This window comes from Cottoperca gobio, chromosome 4, assembly GCF_900634415.1.
Source record: "Cottoperca gobio chromosome 4, fCotGob3.1, whole genome shotgun sequence".
Lineage (NCBI taxonomy): Eukaryota > Metazoa > Chordata > Actinopteri > Perciformes > Bovichtidae > Cottoperca > Cottoperca gobio.
Window position 1 is genome coordinate 24,023,629 of NC_041358.1, and position 22,788 is coordinate 24,046,416.

The 22,788-nt window shown below is 44.8% G+C and overlaps 1 protein-coding gene across 2 annotated transcripts in view; it reads right to left on the reverse strand.

Annotated features, from left to right (window-relative positions):
- ssbp4 (single stranded DNA binding protein 4) overlaps positions 1 to 22,788 on the reverse strand; it is an 82,460-nt gene that overhangs the window by 4,768 nt on the left and 54,904 nt on the right. For both annotated transcript variants that reach the window (XM_029429743.1, XM_029429744.1), the window contains exons 5-14: positions 17,961 to 18,050; positions 6,511 to 6,594; positions 4,175 to 4,301; positions 3,977 to 4,044; positions 2,650 to 2,714; positions 1,896 to 1,941; positions 1,758 to 1,793; positions 1,564 to 1,618; positions 301 to 371; positions 97 to 175 (exon numbers count right to left, since the gene is read on the reverse strand). In XM_029429743.1, the coding sequence (XP_029285603.1) occupies positions 97 to 175; positions 301 to 371; positions 1,564 to 1,618; positions 1,758 to 1,793; positions 1,896 to 1,941; positions 2,650 to 2,714; positions 3,977 to 4,044; positions 4,175 to 4,301; positions 6,511 to 6,594; positions 17,961 to 18,050 (721 nt within the window). The remainder of the gene's footprint in view (positions 1 to 96; positions 176 to 300; positions 372 to 1,563; positions 1,619 to 1,757; positions 1,794 to 1,895; positions 1,942 to 2,649; positions 2,715 to 3,976; positions 4,045 to 4,174; positions 4,302 to 6,510; positions 6,595 to 17,960; positions 18,051 to 22,788) is intronic.

The window sequence follows — 22,788 nt, forward strand, 5'->3', positions numbered from 1 at the left end:
CTTTGTTCATAGAGAGTAACAGGTTTCACTGAATATACTCAGGAGCTTTTACCATGTATATGCTGCAAACACTGAGCACTATCTTTGGCTACTCACCTAGTGATCCGTTCATATGATGCTGCTCCATAGCACCCATTCCACCCATGGGACCATCAGGACCCGGCCCCATTGGGAACTAAAGAAATAAATTACAAAAGGTAATTAATCTTGCTCTGTCCATGCTTGGTTAGATTGGACATAAACATACTAATACATCTTGGGTGAAATGTATTAACTGTAGTTCAAAATGATATGACTTACATTAGGTCTATTTCCACCAGGGCCGATGGGGTTCATCATCGTGTAAATGTTTTCACTTGAGTTTGTCGAATCTATGAATAAAGAGCAGTTGGATGTTTCAAATCAGAATACTGTAAAACAGTTTGTTTCTCCGAGACTCATAGAAACACTTGCAGATAAGCCCGAACACTGATATCTCTGTTTGTTTTGGGTTTAAAGACCACCGGTTATGTTACATTAAGTGCCACTACATAATGTCCACACCGCTCCCTGTAATGTACAATAAAAGAAGCCTGTAATCTCTTACTGCCTCCAATCAGGAGCTTAAGTTATTATATGGACACTGTGGCACATTAGCAACAACCAGCTCGTGCTGTGTCGCTCCCCGTGTGTCTGCCTGTCCCGACAAGATTCAGAAAGATGAGGTGACCTTGATCTGACATTGCAGGTAGAAAGTTGTGAGTGAAAGACTTCGAATAATGGATTGAAAGACAGAAGAGGCGACAGAATGTGCAAAGTGGTGGAGAGATCTTGCCTGTTAGTGTCCCTTAATCTAGCCTGTGTTGTCGTGACTGGAGGAGGAGGAGGATGGGGGGGGGGGTGGTGCAGTACTGAGTGGGAGGTGTGCATTTTTGTGGGAGGTTTGCGTGTAAGTGTGTGTGTGAGTGTGTGTGTGTGCAGACTTGGCGACTGCAGTGGAAATATGTTTCCCCTCCCGGTGTACGTGTGAGCAGGAGCATTTTGTGCAAAAGGTTGCCCCGGCAACGTATCACAATAGAGGTACGTATATAAATAATAAATAGTGCACACAAAAAGAAGCTCTCCACAGGCCAGCAGGAACTGAACATCCACAGGATATCAGCCCACAGTGTTTTGTTCTCAGCTAATCCTCCACGCAGACAGTAGATTGATGGGTCAAAGCCGAGACAGATCTCTCCTTTAATTGCAGACGGACATGCTTCTGCTTCCCTTTCAAACCACTGTCTCCAAAATGAGAGAGCACAGCTAACAAGACCAGAATATTCTGTGCCTAAACTGGGAATAAATGACACTTCCAACCGAAATCTCTATAATGCATGTATGCATATGTCTCAGTGCAATATCTTCTCACTTATAGATTCCTAAAGGATCAATTCCTTAAGCATTTAAAGTGCCGTCACTGCCTCTGAAGGAGAGATGTGTATCTGACAGAGAACAGGTTTGGTGTTTCTTAGAAATAGCCCTTGTTCAGTGAACGTAGGATAAAAGTAGAAATCAGAAGGGAAACTGTAGTGAATAACTCACCTCCGGGGCTAGGCATGATGGGAGTTCCTGGTGGGCCGCCTCCCCCTGGAGGGCCCTGAGGGGGTGAAGAAAGCGAGAGAAAAAGAGAAATGAGCGCCGAGTGCATCTAGATGGCAGCGAGCCTGTTAGATATCACTGCATGACAGGTAATTTATGGCCCGTGGTCGAACACGAGCCCATGACGGGACACTTACCACATAGTTGCCTGGAGATGAAGATGAATAAGCTATCTGTGGAGAGAATAGACCCGAGGAGAAACAAAACATGAGACACCGTTACTGTAAACACACTCAGTCATGTAGGAGACGAAGATGTAAGAGAGTGTGACTCACTGAGTTGGAGTTGGGGTTCGGCCAGGGACCTCTTCCTCCAGGACCCCTGGAGAAGCAAACAGAGAAGATGGAGATATTTAATAGAAAAGTCTTGGTTGCATGCATCACAGGAGATGCTTGTCATTACTCACATGTTACGTGTGAGGATTTTATAAGTGTATAAATATAATTCAGTTCATATGCACACATTTTAAGTGTGTAACATTGCACTTTCACCTTCACGAGCATCCCTAATATAATTCCTTCTGATAGCATCATCTGTCAATTAAGATGTTTGTAAGTAAATCAGGATCGTTCTAACATGTTGTCCAATCAATTCAGTTTACTGGGGCTTTTTATTTAAGGGGGGGGGGGGGGGGGGGGGGGGGGGGATTAACATTTTCACAACCTGTTGGGGATAGCAGAGTGATAGTTTCTTTTGTCACCGACGTTATCCTGAGATCTGGGGACAAATCAGTCCAAAAGGGCAGAAACACGAGCAGTATTTGGAGAATTGAACAAAACTTAATGCTGCAGCAAATTCACGGTTCAAAGTTTGACACAGCGTACTCGCTGTAGTTGTGCGTACACACATTATTTTTAATGCAGTGCCACGTGCCCACATCTCAGCAATGGACTTGGTGAGAAAATGTTCTCATAACTGCTAGCAACAATTGTAAAAACAACACAAATAAGACCTTTAATTTAGGCTTTTCTCTGGCAGCATAATTCACAAACTTAATTTAATTTAAAAACTTATTTTCAATCTACTCACATATTCATGCCCGGCATCCCTGGGCCCATGGAGTTTGGAGGAGGCCTCATCCCTCCGCCGTAGTTCTGCACAAAGAGAGGAGCACACAGTCAGCACTGCGGCTCACACCTGCTCTGTCTAAAGGTTTGAATCTTAATGAAGGTCAGCGACCATCATGTCTCCCCCTAACTAGTGTTTAATTATGTGATGCATGGGCTGTGTGTGAAAGTGGACAGCTGTGTGTGAGTGTGTCTGTGTACGTCTGTATGTTGTGCGTCTCCGTGTGTGTGACCATGCTCCCCTCTGTGTGTTTGCGTGTATGTTTTCATGGCTGCCCAGCAAGCGGGTTTGGCTGCCACTACTTGTGTGTACTCGTGTATGTGTGTGTGTGTGTGTGTGCGTGTGAATAAGACAGACATAGAGAGAGAGAGAGAGAGAGAGAGGGAGAGAGAGAGAGAGAGAGTAGGGGGGCAGGCCAGAGAGCAGCTCCACTCAGAGGAAGAGTTTTGTTCAGCAGACGATTACACTTGTCGAGCAGATGCCTCACCAGCTGCTGGTACGCTCACTGCCAAAGTCACCGAGCCAGGGTGGCACAGAGAGGGGCCGAGGGGCACGGGGAGAGAGAGTGTGTGTGTGTGTGTGTGTGTGTGTGTGTGTGTGTGTGTGTGTGTGTGTGTGTGTGTGTGTGTGTGTGTGTGTGTGTGTAGGTGTGTGTAGGTGTGTGTGTGTGTGTGTGTGTGAGGTGATGTTGGAGCGGGTGGTGGTTGGGTGCAGAATGAAGCAGCTGTCTGGTAACGGTAATTCAAAAGGACACTGTTGTTTAAGCATCTTATGTATTACACTGAATCACATCGACCAAAATGAAAGTGATAAAAGGGAGACCAACAGAGCACAAATTGGCACCGTTTCTGGTCAAAATGTGTTGGTGGCCGCTTATTCAGGGCTGTCTGACAATTCCTCCTCTGTTTGTCTCCCTAGGTGGGAGTCGACAAGTAGGATTTAACTTGTAGAACTGGCGTGAGCAGCGGGTGAGCTCTGGTTAGAGCCAAGCTAATCATCAGAGCGCTTCGGACTTTTAACGACAGAGTTACGAGGCTGGCAGAACCAAAGTTTCTCTTCAGCAAAGACGATTTATCTGCATGCAGTTTATAGGCTGCTGGTTTGACATTATGGCTGTTTTTATGGTAGCCCTTAATGAACATTGGGTTTGTTCATAAACTGACATTCCAAGCACCAAATCTGTCTGTGTGGCAGCTGCAGAGTGCTGAAGGATACCGTCCACTGTCATGACTTTATTAACACAATCCTTTAGTTTTCATTCCGTATGAGTAATACCACTGGTGCCTACCTGTGGGCCCATGCTTCCCATGCCTCGAGGGGGATTCATTCTCATTGGACCTCCCATGTTTGGATGTCCTGTGGTGAAAGTGTGCAGCTTGTTAGAATGACAGCTCTGTTTGGATCAATAATCATCTCATAAACGAGGAATCAGAAGCCAATATGAGATTACTCTGAGAGTCTGCAATAACACCACGTGTTTCAATACCTTGAGGTCTGGTGGGGTCCAGGCTGTTTGGTAGGAGAGGTTGTGATCCGGGGATGCTCCCAGGAGGCTGATTTGGCATACGGAGGGAGGGCCTTGGGCCGCCTGGGTACCGCGGAGACATGAATGGCTGCAGGAAGGACACGAGAAGGACGATAATGACTTTATTTCAGGATGATCAGGAGCAGAACGCTTGTTATCATTTTTGATAGATGGGGCTTAAAAGATCGCAAATAACTTTGCCCGTGACCTCGTTTTAAAGTGCAATTCCAACACAGTGAACATATCATTGAATTAGCATGAAATCCAGTGTCTTATTTATAAAGACAGCAGCTCAAATTATGAAGATTTAATCAATGTGCTGTATTGCACAACGTTTGCTTATCGCAAGTAAAAAAGAAAAGAAGAAATGTAGGGTTAGATACTCAAGAAGTTAAATTGGCAATATCTATTTATAGGAGGGTTTGGTAAATGAGTGCTGCAGAGGTGATTTGATTTCTAAGGACATGAATAGAGATGAAACACACAGACCACCACAGTGTACATGTCTCCGCCTGCCATTGTCATTATTAGCTCTGTGAACATCAAATTCAAGCTTAATAACCGCACATTCATAAATCTCGCTCCACTGTTTGTCTGGTGGTTTAAGATTAATAAAGTGTTCATTTTGTCTTTTGTTTATTGTTTACATCTCTCTCTTGCTTCTCTCTTTTAAGATGCATTTGAATTAATTAGGCCCCAGATCTTTACAGACTAGTAAAAACTAATATTAGGATTATAATATCATTACAATCTTAATAAAATGTCACCTCCTTTAGTGTAACTGGACAAATCTGCACTTCAGAAGCAGCACATAAATCAGTCACACACAAACCTAAATAACATTTATATTTGTCGGTAGTGGAACGAGTAATCCTCACTTTCTGTATCTCACTTGCCCAATAAGGAAGTGTTATGTCAGCAGGGGGAGCTATTGTGTTGAGGAATAATGTTCTGGAGCAGTTTTGTTACGTTTACCCAGAAGGAGGGGCTTGTAGTTAAGTTTGGTAAAGTAAGACCTCAGGTGGTAGAATCCATTAGGATAAAGGTAAAGGAGAGACAGGAGAGAGGGGGAAACATGTAGAGCATACACTTGAACTGGAAGAACAATACAGGAGAGAAGCAGGTGGAGCAGGAACGATCAGGAACATGACGCAAGTTGGATGGGCGGACGAAGTCGTACGAGCAGAAGAGTTGTTCTACATCCTAATGTTTGTCTGTTTCTGTGCAGCTGTGCAGCTGTGCACGTGCGCTGGACATTTTCCCACCGTGTCTGCATCACCAGTTACGAAAAATGCAGCCTGGATAGTGTAATTCATAACAGAAAGTGAAGATCCACACAGATGTTTCAGCGGAGAGGGGACATGAGCTGGCTGGCCGAGACACACACACACACACACACACACACACACAGAGCCGGCGCACAACTAGTGAATAATGTAAAGCACCCCAGACAGATGGTTTTCAGAATTACCTATGAGAGTATACGCTGCTGCAACTACAAATACCCACCTCCAGTGAGCCATATTTCAGAGTCAGATGATAAGAATTAATCAAACTATTTTAGTATCAAGGGGAAACATGCTGATTTGAATGCCGATTGGGTAAGAGTTGTGTGTTTTTGTCACGGAGCTTGAACAGCAGAATAATGTTCATATCATCATTTTCACACAGAGATAAGCACAGACAACATAAATTCAGCAGGAGACTAGCTTTCAATAGTAATTATGCACTGTATGTTTTGTGTGTGTGTGTGTGTGTGTGTGTCTGTGTGTGTGTGTGTGTGTGTGTGTTTGGGGCAAGTGGAGGACGAATTATATAATCCCAGTTAGCCCTTGAGGCGAGGAAAGACTTACTACTGTTTTCTTTTTAACCCTGTTCCCTCCTTCCTCCTCTCCTACTCCTTCCCTTCCCTGTCTACCTTCTCTCCTCTCCTCCTCCTGACCGTGTTGTGGTAGGTCTTTTTTGCACGAAGAGCTGCACTGTGTCAGGCTGTGCTGCAATATTAATGGTCTATTGATGGACTATGGGATGGTGAGTGCTGGGCTGAGGGAGAGAGAAGGCCCTCCAGATGCACCTCCGCTCCTTACAGCTGGGCCAACACAGCTAAATTATTCATCCAACTCACCATCGTGGATGCTGCGCTGTCCTGTCTGCGAGCACAACAAGGGAGCTGTGTACACTGTTGTTGTGTGAGCGAGTGAACAAGTGAGTGAGTGAGTGTGAGAAAGTGAGAGAGGGGTTAGAGAGGGAGCTACATCGCAGCAGTCGAGGGAGGAGTGTAAGTGTTTCCGTCTTACCTGTCCGTGAGGTCCCATCATGGGATTACTGGGGTTGTGTGGGGGGGGCTGCGTGTGTGGGGAGGGCTGAGATCCTGGAGGACCCTGGTGAAGAAAAATCACAAAGATGTCAATAAAATGCTACGATTTGTGATGTTCACCTCGTAAAAAACAAAAACAAAAGCGTACAAACACAAAGTCACCAGTTTTCATGGCGACTATTTCTTCTGTTACAAGTCGTGCAAGTAGCAGAGGTGCAACACATTTTTTGGGGGGGGGAATTGGGGTGAATCGACCAGAAATTTCACTTAGCCATAAAAAAAAACTCTTAAGAATTTAATTACGAGGTATATTCTCATGTGGTTTGGAATTTCTTCTCGACTGCAATGTTTGATTCAGTATCATTTCGGTGGTTGTTGAAATGGTGAAAATAGTGCTGCAAACCCCACCCCCAGTTATACCTCCGAGGCATGACATGGTGCAGAAACATACATGTAGAAAGAGTATTTTCTAAGCTAAAGCTACAAGGCCTGTAAATATTAGACTTATATGCATTAAATGGCTAGAGACCCAACTCCAACGGGATTATAACGCTGCTGTATCTCAGCTGAGTGTGTAAGGAGGTAACTAAATATACAATGGTAAAACTCCTTTGCCATTTTTCTCCGCCCCCTAGTGGTCGAAATCACTGTAGTTCAGCTTTAAATGTCATTACAATCAGACAGTAATTACAGCACAACTATCATATCTACTCTGTTCCATCGACAAGGAAAGCATGTAAGCAGATTTGTCACATTTGGAGAGGTTCACATCGATTTTCATGTAAAGGAATTGTTAATTGACAGGATGAGGGTCAGATCAATTCATGAGGTGGACTTAAATAAACATTCAATCACAATCATGTTGTCGTGCCAAAGGATCATTCTGGTTATTTTTCTCCAAATGTTGCCATGATGATGCTTGATACAGTTTGACAAAGGCACTGCTGTCCAATACAGTCAAGGGCCAAGGCAAGCTTCATTTTGGTGCTCGATTTGTGCCAAATATTTGAACCCAATCAAACATAATTATGGCAAACCATAGAAAATTGTGTTCCAGGTTGAAAATAAATATGTCTCTCAAAAACACTCAATTACTGGTATGTGAACTGCAGTTTGTATTTTGGAAGTGAAAGTCCTGTTTCTCGAGAGAACAGCAACAACAACAAACACTGTATTAAGCACATTAAAGTGAATACAGTATCAGTGAACTTTGACCTCGCTGTCTCTTCCTACAGTAACCTCATCTGACTCCAGCAGCAGCTGCTCCAACAGAGAACTGTTACTACCTGTTCATCAATACGGAGAAAAAGGACCACCCACTGTCAGACCAGGCTTATCTACGAGTCTGCCAGAGCCTCAGTCAAGCACTCTGCTATCAGGTAACATTACAGGTGTGTGTGTGTGTGTGTGTGTGTGTGTTTGGCAACCGAGTGTGCACACTGCACACTGATCAGTGTGAATATGAGATCTCTCTGAAAGCAGGATCTTCTTCTCTCAGGTGCTGAGTGTGTGCTGGCTCGAATATGTGTGTGCATGTACAGTATGTATGTATTGAAGGGGGTTTGCTGAGGGGTGTTAATTCAACAGGTGTGTGTCTGACATCATAGTGAAAGCTAAAGGATTAGGGGATTACTCATGTGCAACCTGACACAAGCACACACACACACACACACACACTGGTAGACATGTTTACATAATTTTGCATTCACCTTTTCATGCAAACATGAAGAAGTAGTTACATGTACACACATTAAGACTAGATTAGACTTTTTCTTTATTGATTTAACATTTTCTTTTTAATATGACTAGATTTGATTAATCCAGTGATTATTTTGTTAAATTCTAAATTGTCAAAAGAACATCACGTTTCCACAACATTCACATTTCTAAAACCAAATATATTAAATTGTTTATAAGCTACAAAAAAAACTAAAATACCTCAAACAACCAGCAAACACATATTATTATGTCTTAATACATTACTTAAAGTCACTAACCACACACACACACACACACACACACACACACACACACACACACACACACACACACACACACACACACACACAGACACACACACACACACACACACACACACACAAACACATATTATTATGTCTTAATACATTACTTAAAGTCACTAACCACACACACACACACACACACACACACACACACACACACACCACACACACACACACACAGACACACACACACACACACACACACACACACAAACACATATTATTATGTCTTAATACATTACTTAAAGTCACTAACCACACACACACACACACACACACACATACAGACACACACACACACACACACACATAGACACACACATAGACACACACACACACATAGACACACACACACACACACACACACATAGACACACACACACAGACACACAGACACCACCACACATAGACACACACACACACACACACACACATAGACACACACACACACACAGACACACACACACACACACACACACACACAGACACAGACACACACACACAGACACACACATACACACACAGACACAGACACACACACACACACACATACACACACAGACACATAGACACACACACACACACATACACACACACACACACACACACACGTAACTGTCTAGACTTGTCCACCTCTTCACCTTCATTTTTCCTAAAGGAGGCAGCTGCACAGATACCTGCAACTCTCTTGTCTCACACAAACACTCACACTCCCTTTACATCTCTCCTTCCTCTTTCTCACTCCCCCTCTCCCCCTCCACCCCCTTCTGTCGCCCTCACTTTCCCACCCTGCCCACTGCGCTGCCCTCCCAGTGTGAGTGCTCTGTTGGCATGGCTGGCATGGTGGAGTGCCGACAGAGCTGAGCACCAGGAACCTGTGGGCGCTGCTACAGTGGCAAAATAAACATGCCTGACTGACGGCATGAAACAAGTGTGTTCCCACGGGCGCAGATACAGTGCCGCTGCGCTGCCAGGTACACCGTATAAGAGCTTTGGCAGGAGAGATGAGCCTGTACATACACGTGGAAACAATAGTGCTCATAAGCAGAAGCACTTATTCATGGACTCACAGTCCTTTCTTAAAGGCACAAGTGTTGAGCAGCAGGGCTCTCAAGACACATTCTCACTATTCCTTTCAGACATGGCAGTTTACTTTTCTTGCTGCATTGATTCTATTCATCTCATTGTGGTGAGACCGGCTCATCTGAGAAGCAGTCAAGTCTTCAATGGAGCCACTTATTAACCAGCTTCACAACATGCAGCCGGTCAATAATCTATTCAACAATCTGGAAATGTTTATTTAGTTGTACATACAGTGTACTCTGGATGTGTTGGCACAGCTACGACGTTTGTACCGGTGCCACTGTGGTTGTTCTGCCACTCTGTGTGTGTATGTTTTGGGTGGTTAACACCAGCTGTACTGGCTCGCTCCATCTCTCAGCAGGTTCACACTGGGGCTAATGCAGCGCTAGCTCTGTCTGACCTCAGAGGTTATTGTTGTTGATGTGCCCGTCTGTGTGTGTGTAAGTGTGTGTGCATGTCTAACAAGACACCCCTGTGGAGTCTGGTTGCACTGATTCAGCTGCAGCAGTCTGCTGCACACGCACACACACCACACACACAATCTAGTTTTTGTCACTTCGGACGACTGACTTATCTTAATTTCCTGGCGTCTTACCCTAACCGTGACCATTGCCACTACATTCCTAACCCCAGCCCTAACAGGAACCTTAACTTAATCCTAAACCAACTTTGCCCAAAAACCAAGTCTTAACCCTAAAATTCAATAGTTTGTCTCGTGGGGGGGGGGTCTGTGTTTTGTGGCTGTATGAACACATTCTTGTCCCTGCACTGCAAAACACAATTTTATTCACACGCACACACACAAACACACACACTGTGCTCCTCTCTTGTTCCTCTCTATAATGTGCCATAATGGAGCATAGCTCCTCTGGCTGGGCCTCTCTGGGCCTTCCTGCTATTACATCTGAATGGGCCAGCATATGGCCTTTATAGCCGTACTGCTCTCACTACAGGTCCCTGCAGAGAGAGTGAGAGAGAGAGAACATTATAACTGTCAGAGGTGTACGCAGGGCGAGTTTGAAAAGTAGCTTCGTTGGAGTGTGTGCGTTTGTGTGTGTGTTTGCGTGGTGTTGTTTGTGTATGAGTGTAGGAGAGGGGAAGAAGGAGGGGGACATGGGGAGCGTTAAATGAAGCAATTAATAAAATCATTTTCTACCCGGCTAAGGAGATAACAGCTTGGCACAGTACCACAAACCCATCAACACAACCCCCTCGCCTCCCCACCACTCATTTCAGCTTAAGGAAGACCCACACTGCTGCCCCTGATGGACCACGAACACAGAGAGAGAGAGAGAGAGAGAGAGAGAGAGAGAGAGAGAGAGAAGCGATAGAGATAGGAGAAATACGACTATAGAGAGACTGGCCAAGTGATCGAGAGGATCCTTCTCTGGCCTATAGGGATGCTCTCTTTAGACTCACGGATATATGGGGGTCGCGAGAGTAGGTGGGATCTAGCTCTAGGCTGAGAAAGGGCTCTAGCTTGGATCTCTAGATCTAAGCGATGTGGTGGCTCTCTATATTGACGATCTCGAGGGAGAGAGAGATAGCGCGATAGCTCTCGAGCGCGGGCCTCGCTCGAGCGCGCCTCGCGACTCTTCCGAGCGCTCTGCGCGCGCGCGCGCAGCGCGACGCTCGCGTCGCGAGCTCTTGGGTTGAGGTCGGTTGTGGCTCCGTGCGATCCTCTCTTGCGCGGTCGCTTCTCCCTTCACTCTCTCTTCTCGCTTCTCTCGCGGTGGGCTTCTCTCGCGCTCGCGGGGCGCCTCTCGCCTGGCTCTCGCGCTCTCGCTCTTCTCTCTTTTTTGTTCTCTCTCTCTCGCCTCTTTCTTTCGTCTCTCTTCGCGTTCGGTCGCTCTCTCCTCTCTCATTCTCCGCTCGCTCGCGCTCTGCTCTGTCTCGCCCTTCGATCTCGCTAGCTCTCGCGCTTCCTCTCTCTCTCTCCCTTGCGTTCCTTCTCTCTCTCTCTTTTCTCATCGCATCTCTCGTGTGTCCGCTCTTTTTTTTGGTCTCTTTTCGCGCTTGTTACATTCGCTTGCTTATTTTTTTTTTTTTTTATTCTGCCTCGCCCTCATCTTCCCTCCCCTCTCGCTCGCTCTTGTATCTCTCTCTCTCTCGCGCTTTTCCCTCCTCTATCTTTCTCTCTTTCTCTCTCCTATGCTTCTCTGTTCTCCATCTCTTGAGAGAGAGAGAGAAAGATATTGAAGAGTACCAGTCATCTGGGTTTTCTTTGCCTTTACAGTTGCCAACACTAGAGGGCAGTGTGTAACTGTCGTCAAACTACTGGACACACACACACACACACACACATACACACACACACACACACACACACACACACACACACACACACACACACACACAAACAGGGAGCAAGAACACAAAGCAGCCTGCATCACTGAACACAACAAACAAAGCCAGGAGGAACAGCACCACAGACACACACACACACACACACACACACACACACGCAAACACACACGCACACAAGCGCGCACAAGCGCGCACACACACACGGAGTGCACACTCATTGTCATTCCTTGCTAACATTCCTGAGAGAGCGGCAGTGGCAGCAGTAGGTCTCCTGCTAGCTCATTGTATATAGCACGGCAACACGTCAGCTCAGAGATAGAAACACGCTATCAGGGGTGTTTTCTCCCAGAGGACGACCATGAAACGCTGACAGCCATTTAAACATGTTAGGATGGCACCAAATGATTTATATACTGTATGTCTGTGATCCCCTCCTTAGCTGAGATTAACGTTCAGAGCCTACAGCAGAAGTTTCACCAACACACAGGGAAATGTGTGTGTGTTCACGCGTCTGTCTCTAAACAGATAAAACACACTGTATCGGCAACGTGCTGCTGATAGGGATGAAGCATGCACAGTAGGAGACAAAGACTACATTGAAATCACTGTTTAACTGCGGTGACTGTTATCATCGGGTTTGAACTAAGTCTAACAGAAGTTACAGGCAGACAATGGACAGAGGAGACGTGTGCTGAGGACTGCCTCTCGTTTCTTAAGTGTCTGTCATCATTCAAGGAGAACTGTTAGGTATCATCTTTGCGGCTGTCCTCTCAAGGATAAGCAGAGACGATAAGAGTCAAAGACGGTTCCTCTCATCAATGGGTTTACTTCAGGCTGTAGTGAAAAGTTTTGCCTGCACCCTCTCATCTGGGTCCTTTAGCATCTTCCTTTTTGAATCTTCTATTCAAAGCGCCATTTCAGATATCGTAAAAGAAGATATCGAAACACAATCTGTTGCCCAGTGGTCAAACAAGTCAAACAGTTCACAGTTTGGGCGATATGTCCACTGTTTTGTGTGTAAGAAAAGTCACCGAACCACCTTGTAACTATCTTTCTGTCCCTCAGGATCTACACCTGACATCTACGTCATCCACTGAAGGACAAACTTACTTTGACCAAACGCTGAGATCTGACACGAGCTCCCATTCTTTAACTGTGTCTGATTTTCAGTCTCCCATTCACGGTTTTTTTTAAGCACCTTATTTATCTGCATCTTTGTAATACAACAGACCAGGATAAACTCTGAGATCAAACCTACCTTTGATAAATAAATGACTGAGAGCAGATGTCACCATGTGCCTGCCATGTCTCAGCTTTGAACAGGTTCGAGAATTTCTCTTTGATACCTGGGTTGCTTGTTGTTAAATGTGTAATCAAACCTAATCCTCTTGTTGTGCTTTTCGGTGTTCTCCCTGAAGAGCCACAATTACCTGCCGTAAAACATACTGCCCTTGACTCTCGATCCCTTTTTTGGCAAGAGGAGGAATTCCAGTTTAGTAAAAAAAAAAAAAAGAGGCTGCCCCACCCTAACTGGTTTCCACCATTAATGGAGCGCATTAAGTTTTCGAGTACTTGACGTACTATGTGCAGATCAGAGAGTCAACAAAGAGGCATTTTTTTCGGGCATTATTTGACTGGTGGACCATATAAACCTAAAATAGTACATTTGATCTGATTTGCTTTCCTTGGAGAGAAGCCTAACGCTCTTTTTTAAGCTAATTTCTCCCAGATTGTGTCTCCTTTTCTCCTCATTTCATTATGTATTGTCTATACATGCGTTATAAAAACTGTACAGTAAACACTTTCCTCATTTATTTCCCTTCTATCTATGGATCCATCAACTACTGTAGTCACACACATCTCCGAAGGCCGATAAAAAACATTTTTGAAAGACTTTTCCTGACGTCTCAGTGTCCTCTCTCCTCCTTCACTCTCTTTCTTTCTCTCCTCCTCCCTGTCATTAACTCTGTCTCTCCTCGCAGTCTCTCCTCCCTCTTTCTCCTCCTCCCCGTCACCTCCCCCTTTTGCTTGTCCTCCCCAGAGGGCCATGATGCAGCAGCGATGGACTTTCGCTGAGAGGAGGATTACATAGCAAATGTATTGAGATCCTCACACCAAAAAAAGCATTTCTTTCCCCCCCTTTTCTCCTCCTTCCTCGTTCCTCCTACCTAAAGCATTTCTCTCTTCATCTACATTTATTTCTCTGCAGGAGTCCGATCCCCAGCTCGTCCTGTGAGCTACAGATTAGAGGAGCATGGGAGCGGACACCCTCCACCTTCCACCTCTATTTTCCTCCACTGTCCCTCCTTCGCCCCTCATCCCTCTCTCCCAGGACTGAAGCCAATAACAGTGTTGGGGTCACCCATGTTAATTACCGCGCTAGTGCAACTGGGAAAAATGTCTGCAACACACACACACACACACACACACACAGGGAGCGCACGTTCACACACAACCGAGTTGGTGAGTAAGCATGTGTCACTGAAGCAGTATGTGTGTGAGAGCGAGAAAATAATAGTTTCAAAGACAAGGGAAATGGAGAGAGTGAGGAAATGTCATGGAGAAGGATGCCAGCTGACGAAGGAGACAGGAGAGGGAGAAGGTGGCGGGAGGAAGCAGACCCGCAGATGAGAAATAACTAAAGCACGGAGCTATTTCCCTTTTTGGCTGATTGAACCCATTCACAATTCCACATCCAAAACATAATAAAAACAGTGTTGACTCTACTACAAAAGGTGGAAATCTCACACTGTGAAATGACTGACCTTACCTCCAGTGTAACTGAGAGCAGTGAGATGAGAGTAGAGTAAAATCTCAACAATATGTGGGAGAGAGAGATACAAAAAGAAAGTTGCTTCCCCTTCACCTGAATGAATAAATGAACTGCAGAAAACTCAGTAGCCTTGCATTTTCAGTGGAGACCGCAACCATTAGTTCACACAGGGAGTGATGTCAGCTACCTAGCAGCGTGTGTGGTTTCAGCTCGAGCTGAAGTTCAAAGATGCCATATGAACGGGCTACAACGCACTGAGGAAATGCTGCTGTTCTGGCAACACCGTCATTTATTTTAGGGAAATCTGATGTAAAGTTTGAAGAGGTGCAGAGAACATTTCCTCTGCGTGACGCAGCCTTTTTGTTCACACTTTTATTTAGTTGTTTTCTTTACATTTGCCTGCTTTGCTGCTCAGATGAGCTGAGCTAAGCAAAGAGAAGAGGGGGAATATTGCGGCGTTGGAAGGAAACCATTCATCCCGTCTTCCCTCTGCCCATCCTGTCTGTCTGTCTGTCTGTCTGTCTGTCTGTCTGTCTGTCTGCCTGCCATGCACACAGGGTCTATTTATGGAAAGCAATGTCACTCATACAACACCATCAGATAGCTTTCTCCCCGGCCTGCTCACTGCTCATACGCCATTAACATTCTCCACGACCCCTGCACGCACGCACACACACACACACACATACCACACTTACACACACACGCACACACGACATGCTGCCAATCAACTAGCACAAGACAACGCAGGCAAATGCCTATACAGTTCCACAGTATGTATTTACACATCAGGCATACTAAACGCCCAATGGGAGCCCATTTGTAAAACATGCTTAATCATTAATAGCGTGCAGAGCATTATAAAATACGGCACATTTTGTTATTCTTACACGCAAATAACAAGAGCGGACTTTGACCAAAAACAGTTATTAGAGCTGCAGGTAAACAAACTAAACATGGTAAATAGATTGTATATATATATACAGTATATCTCAAAAGTGAGTACACCCTTTAGATTTTTGCAAATATTCTGTTATATCCTTTCAGGGGATAACATTATCCTACTGAAACTTTGATATAACTTAAAGTAGTCAGTGTGCTGCTTGAATAACAGTATAGATTTATTGTCCTTTGAAAATTACTCAGTACACAGCTGTTAATGTCTAAACAGCTGGCAACAAAAGTGAGTACACCCCATAGTGAACATGTCCTAATTGTGCCCAATGATGTTGTTTTCCCGCCCTGGTGTCATGTGACTCGTTAGTGTTACAAGGATTCAGGTGTAAATGATAAGCAGGGCTGTTAAATTTGGTGTTTTGGGCACAATTCTCTCTGAATGCTGGACAACATGGCACCTCATGGCAAGGAACTCTCTGAGCGGCTGAAAAAAAGGATTATTGCGCTTCACAAAGATGGCCTTGGCTATAAGAAGATTGCCAACACCATGAAAATGAGTTGCAGCACAGTGGCTAAGATCATACAGCGGTTTTCCAGGACAGGTTCCACTCGGAACAGGCCTCGCCAGGGTCGACCAAAGAAGTTGAGTCCACGTGCTCAGCGTCATATCCAGAGGTTGGTTTCCAAAAATAGACGTGCGAGTGCTTCCAGCATTGCTGCAGAGGTTGCAGAAGTGGGATGTCAGCCTGTCAGTGCCCAGACCATACGCCGCACACTGCATCAAATCGGTTTGTATGGCCGTCGCCCCAGACAGAAGCCCCTTCTGAAACCGATGCATAAGAAAGCCCGCAAACAGTTTGCTGAAGACAATGAATCCAAGAACATGAGTTACTGGAACCATGTCCTGTGGTCTGATGAGACCAAAATAAACCTGTTTGGGTCAGATGGTGTCCGGCGTGTGTGGCGGCACCCTGGTGAGGAGTACCAAGACAAATGTGTTTTGCCTACAGTCAAGCATGGTGGTGGCAGCATCATGGTCTGGGGCTGCATGAGTGCTGCCGGCACTGGGGAGCTGCATTTCATTGAGGGACACATGAATTCCAATATATACTGTGACATCCTGCAGCAGAGCATGATCCCCTCTCTTCGGAAACTGGGCCGTAGGGCAGTTTTCCAACATGATAATGACCCTAAACACACCTCCAAGATGACAACGGCCTTGCTGAAGAAGCTGAAGGTTAAGGTGATGGACTGGCCAAGTATGTCTCCAGACCTAAACCCAATTGAGCACATGTGGGGCATCCTCAAGAGGAAGGTGGAGGAGTGCAAGGTGTCCAACATCCGTGCGCTCCGTGATGTCGTCGTGGAGGAGTGGAAGAAGATTCCAGAAGCAACCTGTGCAGCTCTGGTGAATTCCATGCCCAGGAGGGTTAAAGCAGTGCTAGATAACAATGGTGGTCACACAAAATATTGACACTTTGGGCACAATTTAGACATGTTCACTATGGGGTGTACTCACTTTTGTTGCCAGCTGTTTAGACATTAACAGCTGTGTACTGAGTAATTTTCAAAGGACAATAAATCTATACTGTTATTCAAGCAGCACACTGACTACTTTAAGTTATATCAAAGTTTCAGTAGGATAATGTTATCCCCTGAAAGGATATAACAGAATATTTGCAAAAATCTAAAGGGTGTACTCACTTTTGAGATATACTGTATATGTATAGATTCTTTTAGATGTACTTACAGGAATTCAGCATTTAGAAGCAAAAACTGTTTTTGAGTTTTCTTTTCACCTCTGCCAATTTGGTGAATATCTTTTTGGGTGCAGATATTTACAATTTTGTTACAAGTTTAATGCGTGTCAAAGCATCAAATAAGGCTTGTACGTGTGCATGTTTGTGATGGAAACAGAGAGGGAGAGTGTGTGTGACCTCCAGAGAACAGTGATGACAGGAGGAATTAGCAACAAAAGTAACACAAACTGGAGAACATAGTCTCCTCTCCTCTCCTAAACCAAAAAATAAATAAAAAAATCCACTTAAGCATCATTTAACATTGGGGCAGATACAACATATCAAAAAGGCCCTTTAGAAGTGTGTTAGCTGTAACTGCAGCGTCAGACAGCAGCAGGAGTTAACAACCCGAGCATGGACATATGGGACAGAGGCAGAGAGACAGAGAAGGGAACACATCTGGACAGGGATTAGGACAGCTAAAGAGGCTAAAAAAGGAGGAGGAGACAGAAGGATAGGCTTAGTGATGGCTATGGGAGGGGCAGCGGGGCTGTGTGATGGGTGGAGCCGGGGGTGGGTGGGTGAGGGAGGAACTTCTTTTTCTTACTTGAAAGAAGCCCGGGGGCATGGGTCCTCCTGGCATGCCATCATTGAGTGGCATGTTGCCCATCACTGGACTGGGAGCAGCGGCCGCACTCTGAAAAAAACCCAACAAGAAAGCACAGTTTACTCTCAGTGTTCATGTGCGATGGAGCAGCAGACAGCAAGCAACAGTCAGCAAGGTGTTAAATAATAATAATAATAAGGTGTAAAATAATCCTGTGCTCACTGAAAACAATGGAAAGAGAGATATGACGTCCAAAACGTCCATGATTACTGAATTTCTGGACACAAATAGAGCAATTACCCAATAACTGAAGAAGATATGAGTATTTAATAACAGGGATAAGTTATTTGATGAAGGGTACACAACTTTCTTGTCAAGATGCAGATAGTTTAGGGACGTTAAGGCTTCAGAGTGCGATACACCATCAAATCAATCAAACCAGAACTAGCTGAACTTGAAGATGTGAGAGGGGGTTAGGGTTATGAACAGAGGGAGACATACAAATACAAAGCTCCTGTTGCTTTCTCTAACACAAAGGTGAAAAACTGTTTTCAGATCTGCCCCCATTCGCTCTTTAGCTACTAGTCCATTTTAGAGTGGAACAAAAAGTATGCAAAAAAGTGCAAATTGCACATTTACACAAACTCTGACCGAACAACAATCTTCCTAAATGTCAAAAACCAAACACTTCAAATGAAATGCCTCCATGTAGGACTGCAATGTTCCAAATGTGTTTTATTGAGATATGCAAACAATCTTATTCCTTCATGTATCTTTAGATCAGGACATATCTGCTTAAAGAAAACGCTACAAGAAGCTGTGATGAAGTTCTCCATGCGTTTTATACTCAATGTCATAAACACATTTCATTGTGTAAAAGTATTGAGGTTCATCGCTCCACTCTTTGAAAGGATTTTGTTAAAGTCCTAGCACTGTTTAAGTCCCACGTCATATTGATGAATAAGGTAAAAATGTAAATCAGTACCATAATCTTGATTTATACAGAGCTGTATGCAACCCCAGTTTGAATATGGCCTCCAAATATATTCCTGGCAATATTTCCTTCATCTTTGCTCTGAATTATAATGATTTTCAACATCAGGGGGGGGGGGGGGGGGGGGGGGGAAAGACAGATGTGACGTTCGCTGCTCTGGTTTTGTTCTGAGGCAGCGATGCTGACAGGCGCTGTTTGGTCATGACTGCTTTGTCAGAGCTCGACATTCACACATGGCCGGCGCGATGAGAAGAGGAAACAAAAAAGTTTCCCAAAGAAAAACATTTTCAGTCAGAATGTGGAGCCGCTTCGTGTCTTACAGGAGCATCCAACACTGTGGGAGATCATAGAGCTACAAACACTGACACTGTCCTCACACTGGGTATATGTTCAAACACTTTAAGTAATGCATCCTGTCTCTTACAACAGGCAGAACCATGGCCACAGTCTTTCCCTCTCCCTATCCAAGTAGTTCTGGTTAACTAATTGTAACCATGTGTTAACTACGCAGGTGGCACATCAGAAAACTGTCCAGGTTAGAGGAACCACAGAAGCTTTAATAGCTTTAATATTGATTGTATTTGCTACTGAACCAGTATATACTCTCCATAAACATCTCCATACACACACACACACGCACACACATACACACACACACACACATGCAGTGCTCTCCTCCCGCCCCTCCCCCCACTGTAACTAGAGCTTCACGCACTTCTAGAGCAAACATCCCTCCATCCCTCGGCTGACCTGCACGGCCCAGGCACTAACTAACAGGCCCCGGGGCCATGAGGCAGGACACACACACACACACGCAAACACACACATACACGCACACACACGCACACACACGCACACACACACTGCACTGGTAAGAGGGTGTGAATCTGTGGGACTCGGAATGAGTCATAAGAGAATTACAGAGTGTGGACATTTCCACAGGAGTCCGAGAGAGAGAGAGAGGGAGGGGAGAGAAGAGAGAGAGAGAGAGAGAGAGGGAGGAGAGAGGAGAGAGAGGAGAGGAGAGAGAGAGAGAGAGAGAGAGAGAGAGGAGAGAGAGAGAGAGAGAGAGAGAGAGAGAGAGAGAGAGAGAGAGAGAGAGAGAGAGAGAGAGAGAGGGAGATCTCAAAGGGTGATGAGAGGTCGGACAGTGAAGAACAGTTTGCTAAAGATGGTTGTATAGCACTTTGAGTGTGTGTGAGAGTGTGTGTGAGTGTGTGTGTGTGTGTGTGTGAGAGTGTGTGTGAGAACTGTATTAGTTCCTCTCAGTCTCAACACCACAAGCATGAAGAAGTCGAGAGTATCTACCACACCAGAAAGTAAAGGAGTGTACGGCTAACTTCCCCCCAGCGTCACAAACTTATTAATGATAATTCAACATTTCAGATATACAGGCAGGTTATCAAAAATGCAAAATAAACATTGGATTTGAGTTAACCTGAATCTGACCCCACTGTTAGGAGGTGAATACAACTCCTTTTTGAAACTTCTAGAAGGTCCTAGGGGCCTGCTGGTCTGGGACATGTGTGTTCATTGTCATCTCAAGTTCACTATCATAGAGGAGTAAAGAAACCAGAAAATACAAGTTGGAATCAGGTCATTTTTAGTAAATAGTTGACAGCTAATCGATTAACATGTTGCAGCTCTACTGCTTCATTACAAAATTAAAGCAAAAATGGCAAATAAATATCTTCGAAAGAGACTTCCAAGTAGACGTCCACTCAGCAACCTAACCCAGGACGGGTCAGATCCCGCTGTAGTGTTGCTCGTCACAGGTCTGTGTCACACTGTCACATGTCTCTGAGTTAAGATGATGGGTGTGAACTGTGAGCTGCAGGAAGAACAATGAAATGTATTGCTCTCCTTTTCAATGGCTGCTGATTGTTAGATGGTGTTCTCCCTCTGTTTGGGACTGTCGGGGTCAATGCACATTTAGGGTCTAATTATCCAGGTGTGTATTTGGATTCCTTGCAAATCTTTAAAAAAAAAAAAACCCACCATGTATTTATTTGTGTCAGGTACGAGTGGGTTTTCCACCGGGTCTTTCTTTTGATGTCCACATTTCTTTGGACCAAAAGCCACGACATCAGACATAACCCAACAAATAAGTGGGTGAAATGAGTTTGACCTCAACCCTATAAAGCGTGTAATAGTGAGCTGTTATGAAACAATGGGACAGCAAAAACAATAGGCTAAATGCTGTATATTACACACACACACACACACACACAGTTATGTATTGTATTGCAGAGCATTATCTAGTACGGGATCAGCAAGAAAAAAGGAGGATGGAAATGGAAATGGAAAAAGAAGGAAGAGAGAAGGCCGGATGAACGGCAGGGCATCTCAGGGAGGCAAGGAAGAGTGAATGGAAGTGGTGCTGGCATGCAAGTATGTGTGGCTAGTGTGTGTGTGTGTGTGTGTGTGTGTGTGTGTGTGTCTGCCTCAACCAGCCAATGAGGCTCCACAGTACTCAGGTGAAGCAGCAGCAAAAGGCCCCTTCTCCTAGTTGCCATGACAACCCCGACCTCAGCTCCTGCTCTCCAGTGCCCATTAAAACCCTCAGGCCGTCAATCATCAGCATGGCCAGGGAGCAGCGAGAGAGAGAGAGGGAGAGAGAGGGAGGGGGGAGAGAGAGAGGGAGGATAGGGAGGGAAGAGAGAGAGAGAGGAGGGAGAGAGAGAGAGAGGGAGAGAGAGAGAGAGAGAGAGAGAGAGGGAGAGGAGGAGAGAGAGAGAGAGAGAGAGAGGAGAGGGAGAGGGAGGGAGAGAAGAGAGAGGAGAAGAGAAAAAAAAAACAGAGATGGAGTTAAAGCAGCCTGTGGCTTTGATAGTTGCCCTGTATCTCCTCTTTTCCCTCTCTTCTCTCTCTCTCTCTCTCTACACACAAAACAAACCTGATACACAATACGTGCACGGGGGTGTAGAAACTAAAGCTCTATAGACGAGAGCGAGATATCGCATCGTCTCTAGAGAGAGATCTCTCTCTCTCTCTCTCTCTCTATCTCTTCTCTCTCTCTCTCTCTCTCTCTCTCTATCTCTCTCTCTCTCTCTCTCTCTCTCTCTCCACCCTCCATAAAAACCATCTACAAAAATCAGAGCTGCATTTCATGACATTATCTCCATTTATTTCGAATCAAAAGCTATCTTCATTCAGCCTCCCATTCTAACTAATGATCCCGCTTGTTCGCCATATAACATCTTCACTCTTAATTCTGCAGCCATCCATACCTCCGCCTTCATATTGAAAGAAGAGCTTCCAGATCAATTAAGTATCAAAATGAAATCGAAAGCCCTCTGTCCATTTATTCTCCGTTGCACGTGTGACTCTGATCTGTGGCAATTTGAGTTTATAATTCAAAGAATGGTTTGTTTTTTTGAGGCATAAATACATTCTTAATGAGACTGATATGGATGTTTTATTCAAAATGTTTATTATCTTCCAAAAAGGTGTCTTATAATTAGGGTCATTTTATGTTAATGCGTCACCAGCCACACCTATAGGACAAAGAATAATTCATTAAATGACACATGTGTGCACCCTACAGTGAGTGTGAGCTTAATAGTGTGTAATAAATATAAAAATTAAACAACAAGGGGAGCAATTAAGCAGTTTTTTGGACGACACACTTTGTTTCATCTTATATTTGAGCTAAGTAATCTCCACAGTCAACACATATTGAAACTGTAAGCAGAGACATCTGTGAGTTTTTGCCTTCTGAGTAAATTACAACAACAAAAAACACCTTCCTACTGATAATTAATAAATGCATAAATAATTTCCTCTGACAGAAGGGGGCAGCTCTCCTTGTGCCCCGTGTTGTGATCCTCTTTA